The sequence below is a fragment of the Anabrus simplex genome, chromosome 12 (assembly GCF_040414725.1).
Source record: "Anabrus simplex isolate iqAnaSimp1 chromosome 12, ASM4041472v1, whole genome shotgun sequence".
Classification (NCBI taxonomy): Eukaryota; Metazoa; Arthropoda; class Insecta; order Orthoptera; family Tettigoniidae; genus Anabrus; species Anabrus simplex.
Genome location: NC_090276.1, coordinates 53,367,950 through 53,383,817, shown reverse-complemented (window position 1 = coordinate 53,383,817; position 15,868 = coordinate 53,367,950). Strand labels below are relative to the sequence as shown.

The following is a 15,868-nucleotide window of genomic DNA, read 5'->3' as shown; positions in this document are numbered from 1 at the left end:
AGAGCTATTGGTCTTACATGAAAAAGGGCAGGAGGTAGTTATTCAAAGTTCGCATTTCTTTCTGAGTTTCACTTGGAGTTGCCGAGCTCTTTTATCCCATTGCTATTCTTTTTGCTTCCTGTTACATATTCTCGAAGGTACGTACACTTGTTTACCTTCAGCACAGTACCGTCTGGTAGTTTCCAATCTTCTGTGGTTTAGAGATGTACGAAGCGACACTGCTTACTGTTTCGAAACATTCGATACAGCACAGCGAATTGTTTCGAAGCAGTGTGTCGGCACACGGCGCACGGCACATCGCGGGCTGCAAGAAAAGCAGTGTTTCGCGATGGCCTGGTGAAACGTGAACCACTGACTAAACTGTTCGACATTCTGACAACGGTAAAATATGAGGTTCATGAAATATTTAATGAGCAAATGTATCAAGTACAGCACAATAGTAACAGTATACAGTAATAACAGGAGTTTGCTTCGTCACTAAGCGTTTACGATGATACTAAAAAGAGCGAGTTTTACAGTTTAAAAAAGCACACAAAGAGCTCGATAGCTGCAGTCACTTAAGTGCGGCCAGTATCCAGTATTCGGGAGATAGTAGGTTCGAGCCCCACTGTCGGCAGCCCTGAAAATGGTTTTCCGTGGTTTCCCATTTTCACACCAGGCAAATGCTAGGGCTGTACCTTAATTAGACTATGGCCGCTTCCTTCCCACTCCTAGCTCTTTCCTTCCCATCGTCGCCATAAGACCTATCTGTGTCGGTGCGACGTAAAACAACTAGCAAAAAATGCCTGAAACAGTAACTAATATGAATAAATATAACATGATTAATAAAATTTAAGAAGTGTTGAAAATATGTATTCTATGAACAATAACAGACTTAACCTAATCCAGTAATAAAAGCTTAGTAAAATAGTAGTCTAAATAAACGAATTAAGATGAATAATTATAAAATGATTAATGAAATCTAAGCAGAGTTCGAAATCGGAAATTTTGTGCATTAACAAACAACCTAAACTAGTTACGAAAGCATAGTAAGATAGTTAACAACGCGAAGAGTTTCTATTGAGGTGAGAGGATAAACGGAGCACCGTCACTGTCTCAAAACGTTGCTGTTTCGAAGCATCGAGACAGCTGCTGGCTCCGGCACAGTGTTTCGAAACATACGCGCACTAGCCATCTCTACTGTGGTGGTCAGACTCCTTTTCTTGTCTTTTCTCTATATCAGTAAATCAGTTCTGAAATTTTGCTGTTGAGTCTCGATATAACCTGAGTGTCGCCTCCGTAAAGAAAAAATAGCGACAGGCCGTCCTGACTGAGTTCCTGCGACCTTAAATTCCTAGCAAAAAGGAAGTTCTAATATACCAGGTGGTTCGCTAGTGCCGTACTTTCTACCTATCCCGCATGCACAAATGTTGAACGGGATGTCTACTAACTGATTTTCACAGGAGCACTACTGCCAGCAGGCAGGTTATGTCAGAATATGAAGAGACAACAACCGGACGGTCACTCGCAACATGTTCCTCGGCGCTACCCGTCTAATGCAACCCCTTGGATTAGTAAGCCTCGTTTACGACCACACAGTACTAGGCTGGTGTATGTACTTAGTGTACAACAGTACTACGAATCTGGTGAGAATGCAGCCGAAGCTCCAAACAGACGTCTGTCTTCAACACAGGTTTTTCGCCGAACAGTATTCTTTTTGTTTCATAGAAACAACTCTTTTATCGAGTGGAATGTCTACACGTGTATAAATTAATAATTTACTAAATTTTGTTTTCTCCACCTTTGGCGTATTTAAAAATGAAGCCTGTTATAGAACGTGTGCAGTAAAATGACTACTATTTGTTTCACAACATCCAAAATACAGCACGTGTCCTTCGAAAACAAGTGATTAGGCATCCCATGCATCACTAGTGCATGCGGGACAATTGTAAGTAGAAAGTACGGCGCTCGCTAGCCGCATGGTATAATATTTTATGAAAAGAATGAATTTAAAGTTTTTCTACCTCTCCTTCCCGTCTTGTTTTCCGTTCTTGCGTGCCGTTCATATTTTCGGCATTTCTTTCTTCTGAAAGAAGCGGCTGACCAACAACATACAAACAGAACACCCAGCGTGCAGAAAGACCGCTACTGTCTGTCTGTATTCTTGCCATAAAGGCAGCGATGTTAGAGATTAGGAAGAAGTGCAGGAAGTGTATGTTGCGGGCCATTAGAGACGGGACGAAATGCAACCGCTGGTGCTCCGACCAAATAGTTTGTGTATGACGCAGGGACATTGACATTGACATGAGTGTGTGGGTGTCACTTCTGTCCAGCAAGAGGATGACACGTTTCATTATAGACCGTGATGCCTTTCAGCATTCAGCCTGCAAACCTCTGTGATTTTACTAAACTCCGCCATGGTCCTCTATTTGTAACTAGCTCCTTGAGCTTGTTTGTTTCTAAACCTCTTTATATTTGAATCGTTAGAAACTGAGTCTAATCATCGTCGTCTTCGTCTCCCTCTACTTCTCCTAGGTAACCTAACCTCCTCATATGACCCCACCACTGAAGCCGGTATGTATGCAGCTTCGTCAATAGAGTCATTCCTTATCTCCTCATTCCGTGTGCCTTCTCGCCATTGTTCCCAGCTGTTTTTACCAGCGATCATTCCTACTTTCATGTTACTTCTAGCTTATGAATAAGATATTCTGAGTCCACCCAATTTTGACTCCCGTAAAGTAAATTTGGTCTGAAAACAGACCGATGTAAAGATAGTTTCGTCCGGGAGCTCACTTCCTTCTTACAGAATACTGTTGATCGCAAACTCACTGCATTAACTTTGGTGCACCTCAATTCCTTCTCACTATATTACCATCCTGAGAGAACACACATCCTAAATACTTCAAATGATCTACCTGTTTCAGCTTTGCTTTCATTATCTGACATTCGACCTCTTAAGACCCGTACCTACTTATATCACTTTGGTCTTGGAAAGGCTGATTTTCATATCATAGTCATTGCACTTATTTTTCAAGTTCCAAAATATTAGATTGCGAGTTTTCAGCACAATCTGCTATCACGACCAAGTCGTCGATATAGACCAAACTTCTTATTACATTACCACCTAACTAAATCCATGATGATCCATGTAAACTAGGAACAACCTTGCATATAGCGAAAAACCTCATTCAATCGGATTGATATATTTCTTATAAATTTCCACTTTTAGACAGGTTTAGGAATATTGAAAAAAATATTTGCTACTTAAATAATATACAGGATGTATCAGAAATAATTTCTCATACATTAGGGTAGGTTCATCACACAGAAAGAACGGAAAAATGTCCTATAAGTATACACCCAGGAATGCTTAGTTTAGGAGGTATTGTTAAAAGAACGTTTTTATCTGTTCAAAATTGCCAGCTTATAGGAAGTGTTCAACTCAGAGCAACTCAAAGGAAATGTTCACCGAGCTCGATAGCTGCAGTCCCTTAAATGCGGCCAGTATCCAGTCATCGGGAGGTAGTGGGTTAGAACCCCACTGTCGGCAGCCCTAAAATTGGTTGTCCGTGGTTTCCCATTTTCACACCAGGCAAATGCTGGGGCTGTACCTTAGTTAAGGCCACGGCCGCTTCCTTCCAAGTCCTAGCCCTTTCCTGTCCCATCGTCGCCATAAGACCTATCTGTGTTGTGCGACGTAAAGCCAATAGCAAAAAAAAAAAAAGAAAAAAAAAGAGAAAGAAAATGTTCAAAATGTCTTCCGCGCAAACATCGCCAACCTCTGCCAAGATCGAACCCGGGAATCTGCGATTATACTTTAAACGTGCTAAGCACGCACCCACCAAGACCAGTTAATCACTAACGTCACTCTATTATCTGTCTGGCTCCGTGGCTAAATGGTTAGCGTGCTGGTCTTTGGTCACAGGGGCTGCGGTTTCGATTACGGCAGGTACGGGAATTTTAACTCTAATCGGTTAATTCCGATGGCTCAGGGGCTGTATGTGTGTGTCGTCTTCAGCAATAGTATTCATCATAGGTATTATTTTATTGGTGGTAGTTTCATAGACCGTTCGTTAGTTTCCCCTCTTTCGATGCCCTGTATCCTCCACTTGTCGACTTCAGAATTCCACACAGTTGTTTCCTAGGTGTAAATAAATTCATCGTTATTAAATTGAGTTTCATTCAGTAAAAGACATGGTGATGATTGGACGTCGGATTATACGCAAAAACCCATTTTATTCCAGAAGAGATCACTTAAATGAAGTTGTATTTACTTGTTTATAAGTACAGCCCGGACTTTTATGTATTAATAGGTTAGAATGCAAACTTCCTGAAGCGAGTAGCAAGTATAGTCTACCTTCACAACGATTATGCTACGGGGTTTGCTTAAGTATTAGGGGTACGACCCATCAGAACCCCTATAATTTACGTTACTCTTGCTACATTATGGAAGAGTGGGTGGCCGACGGTTCCTACTAACCAGATTAGTTTGCAATCTAACCTGTTACTGCATAAAAATCCGGGCCTTATTTATAAGGTTAAAAACTATGGTCCTGCTGTGCGCAAAATGTCTGACTTTATGTTACAATCTATATTTGCCTATATTCCTATAATTCCTATTCTTATCTTTAAATCGATTAAAAAGGCTTTTAATTTATTCCGAGAAAGTAAAATAGTTTAATTGTCGACTAGTTTTCAATAATGTCATTTGCTTTACGTTCCATTAACAACTTTTGCGCTTTTCAGAGACGCCGAGGTGGCGGAATTTAGTTCCGTAGGATTTCTTTTACGTGCCAGTAAATTTACCGACACGAGGCTGACGTATCTGAGCACCTTCAAATAAGAAGGCCAGCGGCTCAACCGTCTGAGCCACTCAGTATCTTGAAATACTTGTCGAACAAAATCTTAAAATGGGGAATCTGTAAACTAGTTCACTTACCAGAAGTCGTTTCCTTACGAGCTCCCGCAGTACACGCCTGTAGTGTGTGTCACGAGTGAAAACAAGGAAGTGTCAGCTTCCAGGTTGACTTTAATAACAGGATACATACAGAAGTTTGCCCACTGCACATCGGATGATAACATTATATTCTGTGACGTTTGTAGCAAAGGGGTGAGTGATATTTGTTTTGTATTTACCCCTAAATAGTTATTATAAATTTAGCAAAATAAAATTGGTACTCTAAGTTATAATTGCCGATTAAAGTACGTAAAATTAAAGTTGCATAAAATACATTTCAGAACCTATTTTTTAAACATTCGATAGCCTATTTTAGACACCTACAAATCCGATATCTAGTGATGATCATTTGTTTTTCCCAAAGGGAAATTTGACACCTATTTTTTCTTCCTTGATTTGTATTGGTATTTTACGAGGGGTGTTTATCAACAGCTCCCCCCAGCAGCGCCGCACTTGGATAGACTTCTGAACCTTGCCACTATCGCCCAACATTCAACAGACTCAGGATTACAGAACGCGAGCTGACCCAATTAGCCCAGACACATAAAAAAGTGAAGCAAGGTCGCAGAAGTAATAACAATAATGTTAACATCATTTCCGACCCACCAATAAAATGCGTCGAGTGTGACCCCTCCAAGGAGAAACATTAAAAACCCTCGTAAAACCTGGGATATAAAATACTTTCCAGAATACTACCCCGTTAAAGTCGTCCTGTAACGCGAGCTGGTAGAAGTCTTTCCTCAAGTCCACAGAACCACGATCCACTTACTAAACGGATTGAATGTGAACGAAATACCATACTGACTTTTCTTCTTCTTCCTCCTTCCTTTCCCGCTCTGGTCGCCCTCCTCCAGTAACTTCTATCCTGGGCTCTTTTGATGTTGTTCAGGCCCCGTTTACCCCAGGCTCTCTTTTTAGTTTCAAGTCTTCCTAGGACTGGTTCACCATCTAGTACAAGCATCTCCACTCTGAGCTACATAGACATATTCCTCTGGTCACCCAGCTGTAGCTTCTTTACTGGTGTTTTTCAGGTCCTCCCTAACATAAACTCGCCATCTTTTATTGGGTCGTCCTAGGGCTGCTTCGCCATTTGCTATAAAACTCTCCACCGAATAACTTTTCGAAACCGACGAAAACACGACAATCAGAATGAGAAGGAAACTGAAGTTTTAGGGACTTATCAAAATGATGAATCAAGAAATTGACTAATAGGATACTCCTTCCGCAAGAATGATCGAAAAGTGGCTTGCATAGTGCACAAAGACGCAGAAGAAGTATTTGTTGAAAATGAAGAGACTAATGAAAAAGCAACGTTCAGTAAGAAGCAAGAAGTGACACGACGTTACCTAGCAACCGTGCAAGCTGTGATGTGCGGTACTGACGGATGGCCATGACTTACAGATCTGTGGCCTGTGCAGCTCTCAAGGTACTGTTGCTAGGTAACATCACATGTTGTTACATGTCACTATTTTGTTACACAAACTTGCAGATGGTCCCCAGCTCTGAGACATATTCATGTCGAAGTATCGTGAGAATGATGTATGGTGAGGGCTGCATCCGAGAAACAATTTGCCAAACTACATTTGGTGAAAAAACGAGAAATTAGAAGTCAGAGACTTACAGACATTTGGAAATAGTACAAAGGAGAAGGAGGGATAACAGGGCAGGTAGATTGTGTAAACATGCCCAATAATAATAATAATAATAATAATAATAATAATAATAATAATAATAATAATAACTAGTGGACCCATGTCCTTATAAATAGGTCAGAAAACTCGTCTTGATATGCCTGTCATATTGTTTTTCCTGCCCTTTTCAATGGTTTTATGAACATTTGATAAGAAGCGCGTTATGATATTCCGCAGTTCGCAGTCAGAATTCATCCATTCTGACGTCATCATACCGCCTGTTTGATTAAAAATCTGTCCATACATTCGCTTTTTTATCCTGCAGTTCTTGATGTAACGTTTGGTATTGTGTCGTAGAAGGCAATAGTATTTTCAATGGCAGTTCTTCTATATAGAAACGTTATTTGATAACTCATAGGTTAGTCTCGAAGGTACGTTTTTTGCCAGGCAGAGAAATTTTTTAAGATACATGGCCTTTACTCTTTCTAATGTAGCTAGGTTATCCTTCGATAGGTGTTCCCAGGTAATGTCGAAGGTGTATGTCATGATGGGGTCTGTTTGTACGTAGACTTTTTTCTCTTAGCAACATGTAAGTAATCAGGAACGCTCTGCCATCTGTTGAATATATTTGGAGGCTGGGAAAGGTTAGAGAATCAAAGAGTATCTAACAGGGAATAGTATTCTTCCGTGACAGGAGGAAGTGGCTTCGCAGATAGTAATCAAACATGGCTGCATGCAATGACATTACTAAGGGTGAAAATCACATATATGAAAGTGTTAGTCTCTTAGCAACCTGCTAAGTACAGAATGTATTGCGGGTTAGGGTAAGCCTTCGCCTGCAATTATTGGAATGATCATTTAATGATTTGATTTTATGATTACTCAAAGTTTGCCGATCTTAGAGACCTATCAATGTCTTATGATTCACCGGTAGGTAATTTCGGAGAGAATAAAATAAAACAAAAATGAAACAAATCAGTACAGTAGAACCGACGGACGGATTCTCCAAAGCTGTTTTAGTAAATTCTTTTATAATAATAATAATAATAATAATAATAATAATAATAATAATAATAATAATAGAGATGGGAATTATAGGCGCCAGTAGGTCAGAATGCAAACGTATTTGAACAAGGCGCAAGTATCATCTAGCCGCTCTACAGTTATGTAAGGTGCGTTGCATAGATTTTAGGGGTTTTGATAGTTCAGATCGCTAATATTTATGCAAATCTCACAGAAGAACCGTATTATTATTATTATTATTATTATTATTATTATTATTATTATTATTATTATTATTAACAACTACTTCTCACCTTATCAGTGCCATGTACCAGGGTCAGATGCAGTCTAGTCGCTCCCGAAGCCGGCCGGCCGGTCGGTCGGTCGGGATATTTTTTAATTGCCTGACGCAGCCTCCTCCTCGTTTCGGTTATTGAATTTTAACAGCTCGGGCCCGAGTCAAGTGATTCTACCTGCTGGGCGGCGCGGCTGGAATTTCACAAGGCACTCTTTTATTTTTTAAACTTAATTTATGACCTCGGCTCGGTTTTGTTAGCGAGGAGGGGGTCAGTGGAGTTGAATAGAAATGAGTGAGCTACTACTTTATGCACATCATCTGTTTCTGTGGCGCTTTTCATCCGTCTGAAGAACATCCCCTGCCTCCATGGAAAGAAACAATATTGTAACTAATAACTAAGGGTGGAAGTTTAGACACCGAAAGTACTAAGTTACCTACGTCGCATTATACAGGGCGACCTAAAAGTCTGTTAGCGTTTGACGAGGCGAGACTTCGAGGAATTATGGCCGTAATGAGGTAATAATTGGCACACATGATTAGCATGATATGGGGTTTCAATGACACCAAAATAAAGTACACAAAATGAGCAACAGATCGCACTGGATATCAACATATCAGGTACAAATGACCACACATGCTTCACATGACATGCAGTTTTACTGACACGAACATCGAGCGCACAAACAGGCCAACAGATGGTGCTGGACAGCAAAACGTCAATGATTCCTCATGAGACCGGTGTGCTGTATAAAAGGAGCTGTCGAGAGAGAGAAGGCGTCAGATACGCCTGCAAGCGTGGCAGGTTGACGTTACCAGAAAAGGCACTGTTATTTGAAACTTTACTTACTTTGGTGTCAATAAAACTCCATGTCATGCCAATCATGTCTGTCAATTATTACCTTTCCACCTCCAATACTCCGTGAAGTACTGCCTCGTCAAACGTTAACGGACTTTTGGGTCACCCTGTATACTAATCGGGGCAGAGCAAGTTCGCTAGTTTATTATTATTCTTTTCCAAAACTGTATCTACAACTTATGGATGGCATGTCGAGAAATGCTGAAATACGTCAGCCTCTTATCGACAGATTTACTGGAACGTTAAAGAACTCCTGCGAGACAAACTTTCGGCACCTGGGCTTGCCCGAGAAACCGTAAACATTGTTAGTGGGACATAAAACTATAATAATAATAATAATAATAATAATAATAATAATAATAATAATAATAATAATAATGCGTGGCTGAGTGGCTCAGATAGTTGAGGTGCTGGCCTTTTGACCCCAGCATGACAGGTTCGATCTTGGCTCAGTCCGGTGGTACTTCAAGGTGCTCAAATACGTCACGCTTGTGTCAGTAGATTTACTGGAACGTTAAAGAACTCCTCCGGGACACAATTCTGGCACCTCGGCGTCTTCGAAAACCGCAAAATCAGTCAGCGGGGAGCAAAATCCAATAACATTATTATTTTTATTATTATTGATAGATTAATAATTATTGGCTTATAACCACTAGGAATAAAGGGGAAAACTATCCTTATCTATAAGCGCGTAATACGTACAGTAGAATGTTAAAACTGTTGCTGAGGAAAATAAAAAGGCCTAGGAAAGAGGAATCTATGGTACTGGGAAGTTCTGATACAGCTACCGTAATGTTATACAATATCAGCTTTTTCTTAAAACTTTACATTTCAGTATTCGAAATATTGTTAGTGCAACAGTTTTTGCCTGATTGTCTTCAAATTTTGCATGCCTGTACTACCATGAGAGAGAAAGTTGGCATCCATTTTGAAAAATAGCGATATCTGACGGAGATATCTTGAGTTACATGTGAGAATTTAAGAATTTCTAAGAAGAATGCAAAAGGGTGCGAGTAAAAAGTACTCTAATAACATCAGTAACGTTACTGTTCAAATAATAATACCAATAATCATTCACATGCCCGTAAGAACCACCAAAAAAAAAGGTTCCAAATTAAAAAACTCCAACAATGGTACGCAAGGGATATTTCGAAATTATTAATATTTCTACAAAGGATTCTCCGTGGCTCAGGGGACATTTCACCGGCCTGTCCTCGCTGGGTTCCGTGGTTCAAATTCCGATCATTCGTGAGAATTGTGCTGGACAAAGAGGAGGCGGGACAGATTTTTCTTCGGGTACTCCGGTTTTCCCTGCCATCTTTCATTCCAGCAACACTCACCACTATCATTTCATTTCATCTGCCAGTCATTATCCATTGTCCCAGAAAAGCGCAACAGGCTTCGGTAGCCGGCACAATTCTTATCCTCGCCGCTAGATGGGGGCTTCGTTCATTACATTACTGACCCAATCGAATGACTGGAAACATGCTGTGGATTTACATTACTACAAAATTTGTTATAAATAAGTAACTATGACACCAACATGTTCCAAATTATAGAATACTCTTAATTTTGGTAACGTAAATAAACTCACAAAATATGGTTAATGTCGGATGAAAATTGCAGAAGTAGGGTGTCCCGTCTTTTGATTTACCAAAATGATGCAGCACTACCCGTCAAGTGACAACCGCTTTAAGAGAAGAGCGGAAAGGTTTCTCTTCTTTCTAAACGTATCACAAGTTGGTCATACTGGTTCAGCACAGTTCACGGAAAATATTTTTCATTTGCAGGATTTACCGATGCAAGTGACGAATTTCATGTGGTTCACGTATGGGCCTTGGCAGCAGTGTCCGAGGAGTAAGGAGTTTGTTATTGGCTGGTAATGAAGTGGCGAGCTCACAAGGAGTGTGGGGGGACAACTAATGGGTGAGAAGGGTGCTTGATTGAGGAAGATGAGGTGACGTGACCAGCTCGCGTTATGAATATCCTTAACAACTCTTAACACCAGTGCGCTGCTCCAAGAACTGGAGCGGGCTGGCGAGCATGAAACAGCGCTTTTCCACTGGACAGTGGCATCAAGTCCGCTTTACAGTTATGCAAGTAAGGTTGCAGGAAACTGGAGTAAGCAGTGTTTTATTTTTAATGTGAATTGAAAATCCGCAGCCTGTTTCCAGTCATCCGACCGGGTCAGGGATGGAATGAATGAAGCCTCCACCTAGAGGCGAGGATAGGAATTTTGCCGGCTGCCGAAGTCTGTCGCATTCTTCCAGGGCAATAATTAATGACTATCAGTTGAAATTAAATGATACTGGAGAGTGTTGCTGGAATGAAAGATGACAGGGAAAAACGGAGAACCCGGAGAAAAAGCTGTCCTGCTTCCGCTTTGTTCAGCACAAATCGCACATTGAGTGACTGGGATTTGAACCGCTGAATTCAGCGGTGAAAATCTGGTGCACTGCCCCTAGAGCCACGGAAGCTCTTAATTATTTATTGTTAAGTGAATTCCGTTACCTGATGTCGTAATTTGATCCCAAACCGAAAATCATTGTAAATAATTAAGTATAACTTACAGTGAGCGGAAACTCCTCTATGATCAGCAGTCAAGTTTCGGCAGTACTCACCTACAACAAGAGAGAAAACCATAATTATTATACTTAATACTTTGATAAAATAATTAATTTCTCTGAAGTTGGAATTTGTTAATAAAACTGTCAGTGTATATAGTAGATCATTAAGGTCTGCAGGAAACAGTTTCACTTAAATTGATATGTTTTCAATCTACTGCCAGTTATACTAAAATAGATTATCATTTATGTATTAATTTTATTCGTTTTGACCCTTAGGATATCGAGTGACTTGTTCAGGACGTCTTCGTATTATCGAATACCTGTTCATTTTTTCACTGCTCTTTCTCTCCGCTTCTGTTATTTGGATCTTAATCTTAGTATCGGTCCATCTGTGACTTTCGACGAGCTTTTTGTAAACAGATTATCCCTCACAGTCGCTAATGTATATTTATCTAATACGCCAATAGCCTTCCAATCCTTCCTAACTTCCTTGATCCAGTTATTTCCCGTTAAGTACGTTGCATTATATATCTTCTCTGTTAATTTATTGTCATCCATCCTCATCAAATATTCCACGAAACTCAACCTTCTTTCCCGTTCTTCTTTCTGGTATATGCATCCGTATTTCACTCTGTTTTTTGGTACCCCATATATCTCTCAGGATCTTTCTTTCCTACTCTTCCAGTTGAATACAAGCTCATTTGCCTAATGCAGCGTTTCGGATGGTCATCGCATAATGTCGCAGTCTGGTGTTCTCGATAGGTTCTTCTTCCCATAAGTCGCCTTGGCCGTGAATCGTAGTTTCTGCAGGAGTTGTGCTTTCTCTCCCACACTCTTATTTATTCTGTAGTTTGTCTGTTATATTCTCATCTTGGTACCGGGAACTGTCGACTAATCTCTAACGTTCCAGTTGGCCTTTGCATTCAGTATCTTGGTCTTCTTGTACGCTATCAGCGGGCCAACCTTCACAGCGGTCTCGGCTAGGTTTGCTAGCGTTATCTTCGCAGTTTCTTCCGTCTCGTGTAGCAATGCCGTAAGATCTGCGAAGGCCGTGCAGTCCTCTGCGGCGTTGTGTTTCATCTTGTATCTAATCTGTACACCTTCTATTATTATTGTTATTCTTTTATTTATATGGCGTGACTCAGGTTATGAAGCCTGCTATCCTGCCAAACCATGCCTTATAATGTACATACAGTTTAACGTATATTACACACACACATATCGACGGCCTAGAATGAATACCTCGTATCTCACACAAAGTTCTTCCTATCCATTTTTTCCCTTAAGACTGGCCACGCCTCCCAGCCACACGTGGATATGCAGTCTATCAGAACAATGTACGTTGTGTTCTTTTTTCCTATGCGGGTGTGTGAAGGAAAATGAACCTTACCGTATCGTACTATAGGAAAGTATGTTTGTGTGACGTATTTGCTAACTCCTAGAGTATAATTTTTATAAGGTCCATTTTCCTTTACTCGGAAGCATAGGAAAATAAACCCAACGAACATTGTTCTGATGGACTGCATACCCAGATGTGGCTGGAAGGCGTGACCAGTCTTAAGTGAAATAATGGATAGGAAGAACTTTGTGAGATACGAGGTATTCATTCTAGGCCATCGATATGTTTTCATACACGGACATACCAAAATGAACACAGTGGAAATTGTTCTGATGGACTGCATACCTGTACGGGACTAGGAGGCGTGACCAGTGTTAAGGAAAATAATGGACAGGAGTGCATTGCGGGATGCGAGGTATTGCTTCTTAGGCGTCGATGCGTCTCTTCATGTATCCTCTCCAACAAGACACGACCCATATTCACGCTCCAAAGACGCAGTTTCTGCTAGGTATGTTGATCCAAGAGACGGAAAGTGACAGTTGAATGACTGGAACAGGCGGCTCTGGATACAGTGACGTCACGCGGAACTGAGAGGACTCAAGCCTCCAGCAGAACGCACTCAGCATTACTCATCAAAGAGGACGCCCAGCCTATTCTCGGACACGGTGTAAATAGTTGACGAACAGGCAGCCTCCGGCGTCGAGCTAATAAACAGCTCAGATCGCGAATCCTGTCCCCTCTTCTCCAACTGTTTTGTAATTGGAGATCTATTTTAAGGGAACGAGGTACGTGCCATTTCACGAAATAGTATATTTTTAGATTTTTAGAATTTTGTTTTAGTAACTATTTCACGAACACATCTCATTATTTTACTTCTGGTGCTAATTATTCACAATAGGTTGGCAACCATGTTTCCCGTACTTGCTGCATCGTGGACGTGTCAACGGTTTGCGCGCTGAGGATAATTTGTTTCCACCCACGTCTCTATCTTACCTTCTATGATCAGTGGTATGATGATTTCCCGACGCAACGGAGTAACTCCTCGGTGCTGCCATTCTGGCCACGGGATCCTTAACGTTATGTGTACATCCCGAATGTTCAACCAGTAGTGTTGCCTAGCCCGGTCTTGCGTACTGTAGCGAGAGTAGCTTAACTTGTAGGAGTTCTAGCAGGCCGAGCCCCTAATGGTTATGCAAATCTCATAATACAACTTTTATCCGGGCTAGTATACATTTAACTTGCCTCAGTATCATTACGTTCTAACCTATAAATGCCTAAACATCTGGGCTCTGACTTATGTGATACCATCTAAAATGAAAGTTGAAGTTGCTACTGGAAAGGCCCCGCCAACGTTTCCATCTGCACCTCTATTTCTGATTTCGGGTAGAAAAATATTCCTCTCCGCTCTACGGGTATGTTGGAAGAGTTTCATGATGGTAAGTAGGCATTCTAATGGGCCTTATCCCTAATGTTAATGAAAATCTAATTGCAGAACCGCCGTGCGGCCAAGATATTCGATTCCTATAAAATAAAGTTACGGTGATGATAATAATAATGCCATTGATTCTGCGTCCCAGTAACTATTTTTATGGTTTTCGGGGATACAGAAGTGCCATGTTTTACTGACTGTTCTACTTTATATTTCGCAAATTCCAGGAGTACTGACGTTCTGCGCTGAATCCACATTTCAATTGGCCTAAGGAAATTTAGAGAGCTCTTTTTTGTACTGTCCTGTTTTGTGCTTCATACAGAGCAAATGACCAGATGTGACATCAGACTATACGTTGACGCAACCTGAGACTGATGATGCAATTACAGAACAGTGTGCCGGGATGAGTGGCTCAGACAGTTGAGGCGCTGGCCTCTGACCTCAACTTGCGAGGTTCGATCCTGGATCAGTCCGGTGGTGCCTGAAGGTGCTCAAATACGTCAGCCTCGTGTCGGTAGATTTCTTCTTCCCCGTACAAGCCCTTGGACGGGTGGAAGGTTTAGGCTTCCACTAACCCGAATCTCGGCACTTCGTCGGGAAGAGTGGTTAGCTCTACACCCGGCTGCCCTTTCCCCCAGGAATTAACCTGGTTCTCATTTTTGGTGTAGGATGAGTGAACCTCGGGTCCATGTGCACTTCCGCAGGTAATTATCTCGTTTCTTAAATTTTTCGGTTTCCTTCCGGATGAACCGCCTTTACCGCCTCGGCTAGGCGTTGGGGAGAATTGAGAGGAAGAGCTGCTCGACTAAGTGGTATGTTCCGAGCTGTCAGCGGAGAGATGGTGTGGAATGACATTAGTAGACGAATAAGTTTGAATGGCGTTTATAAAAGTAGGAAAGATCGCAATATGAAGATAAAGTTGGAATTCAAGGGGACAAACTGGGGCAAATATTCATTTATAGGAAGGGGAGTTAGGGATTGGAATAACTTACCAAGAGAGATGTTCTTTGAAATCATTTAGGAAAAGGCTAGGAAAGCAACAGATAGGGAATCTGCCACCTGGGCGACTGCCCTAAATGCAGATCAGTATTGATTGATTGATTGAGTATAGATTAATGGGCATGCAAAATAACTCCTGCCGGGCAAAATTCCGGCACCGCGGCATCTCCAAAAACTGTCAAAAATAGTAATTAGTGCGACATAAAAAATTCTTCATTTTCTTCTTCTTTTTCATCATCATCATTTTCTTCTTCTCCTTCTTCTTCTATTCTTCGTTATGCTCGTTCAAAGAGCGCGTTTGAACTTGTTAGTTGGCCTGATGGATTTCGCCTTCTTGTCCACCCAAAATCTCTTCATGAATGCACTGTGTTGCATCTTACGTTCTGTGGACCACTTCCTACCAGTTTTCTTTTTAGGTTTCTTCATGAATTTGTGCTTGGCTACTGTAGTGCTAAAGGCTCCACGATCTTCAACGATGTGGTCTATGATATTCATTTCTTGGAGGTCCACCTTAGTTTCTTCTATCCAGTATATTTTTACCTCCTTTGGGTTGATAATAGCATAATTATTAATTAGATAAAATGCAGGAATCTCAATCGTAAAAAATTACCAGTGTTTCAGCGCAGTGCGGCATGGGCTCATCAGTTGCACACCGCACCTTCCCAAGACACTGGCCGGCTAGCACGCCGGTAGCGACACCACTGCAAGCTATAAGTGTGATAAGCACAATGCAGTGCCGACGCACTGGGGCGAAACACTGGTAAATTTTGATGATTGAGTTTCCTGAATTTTCTTTATCTATTTCAATCGG

At 41.2% G+C, this 15,868-nt stretch overlaps 1 protein-coding gene across 1 annotated transcript in view; it reads right to left on the bottom strand.

Annotated features, from left to right (window-relative positions):
* Positions 1–15,552, bottom strand: part of LOC136884140 (fibroblast growth factor receptor 3) — a 222,671-nt gene extending 207,119 nt beyond the window's left edge. Inside the window, exons 1-2 of the mRNA XM_068229806.1 lie at positions 15,438–15,552; positions 11,294–11,344 (exon numbers count right to left, since the gene is read on the bottom strand). Coding sequence (XP_068085907.1) covers positions 11,294–11,344; positions 15,438–15,552 — 166 coding nt within the window. The remainder of the gene's footprint in view (positions 1–11,293; positions 11,345–15,437) is intronic.
* Positions 15,553–15,868: the final 316 nt, after the last annotated feature.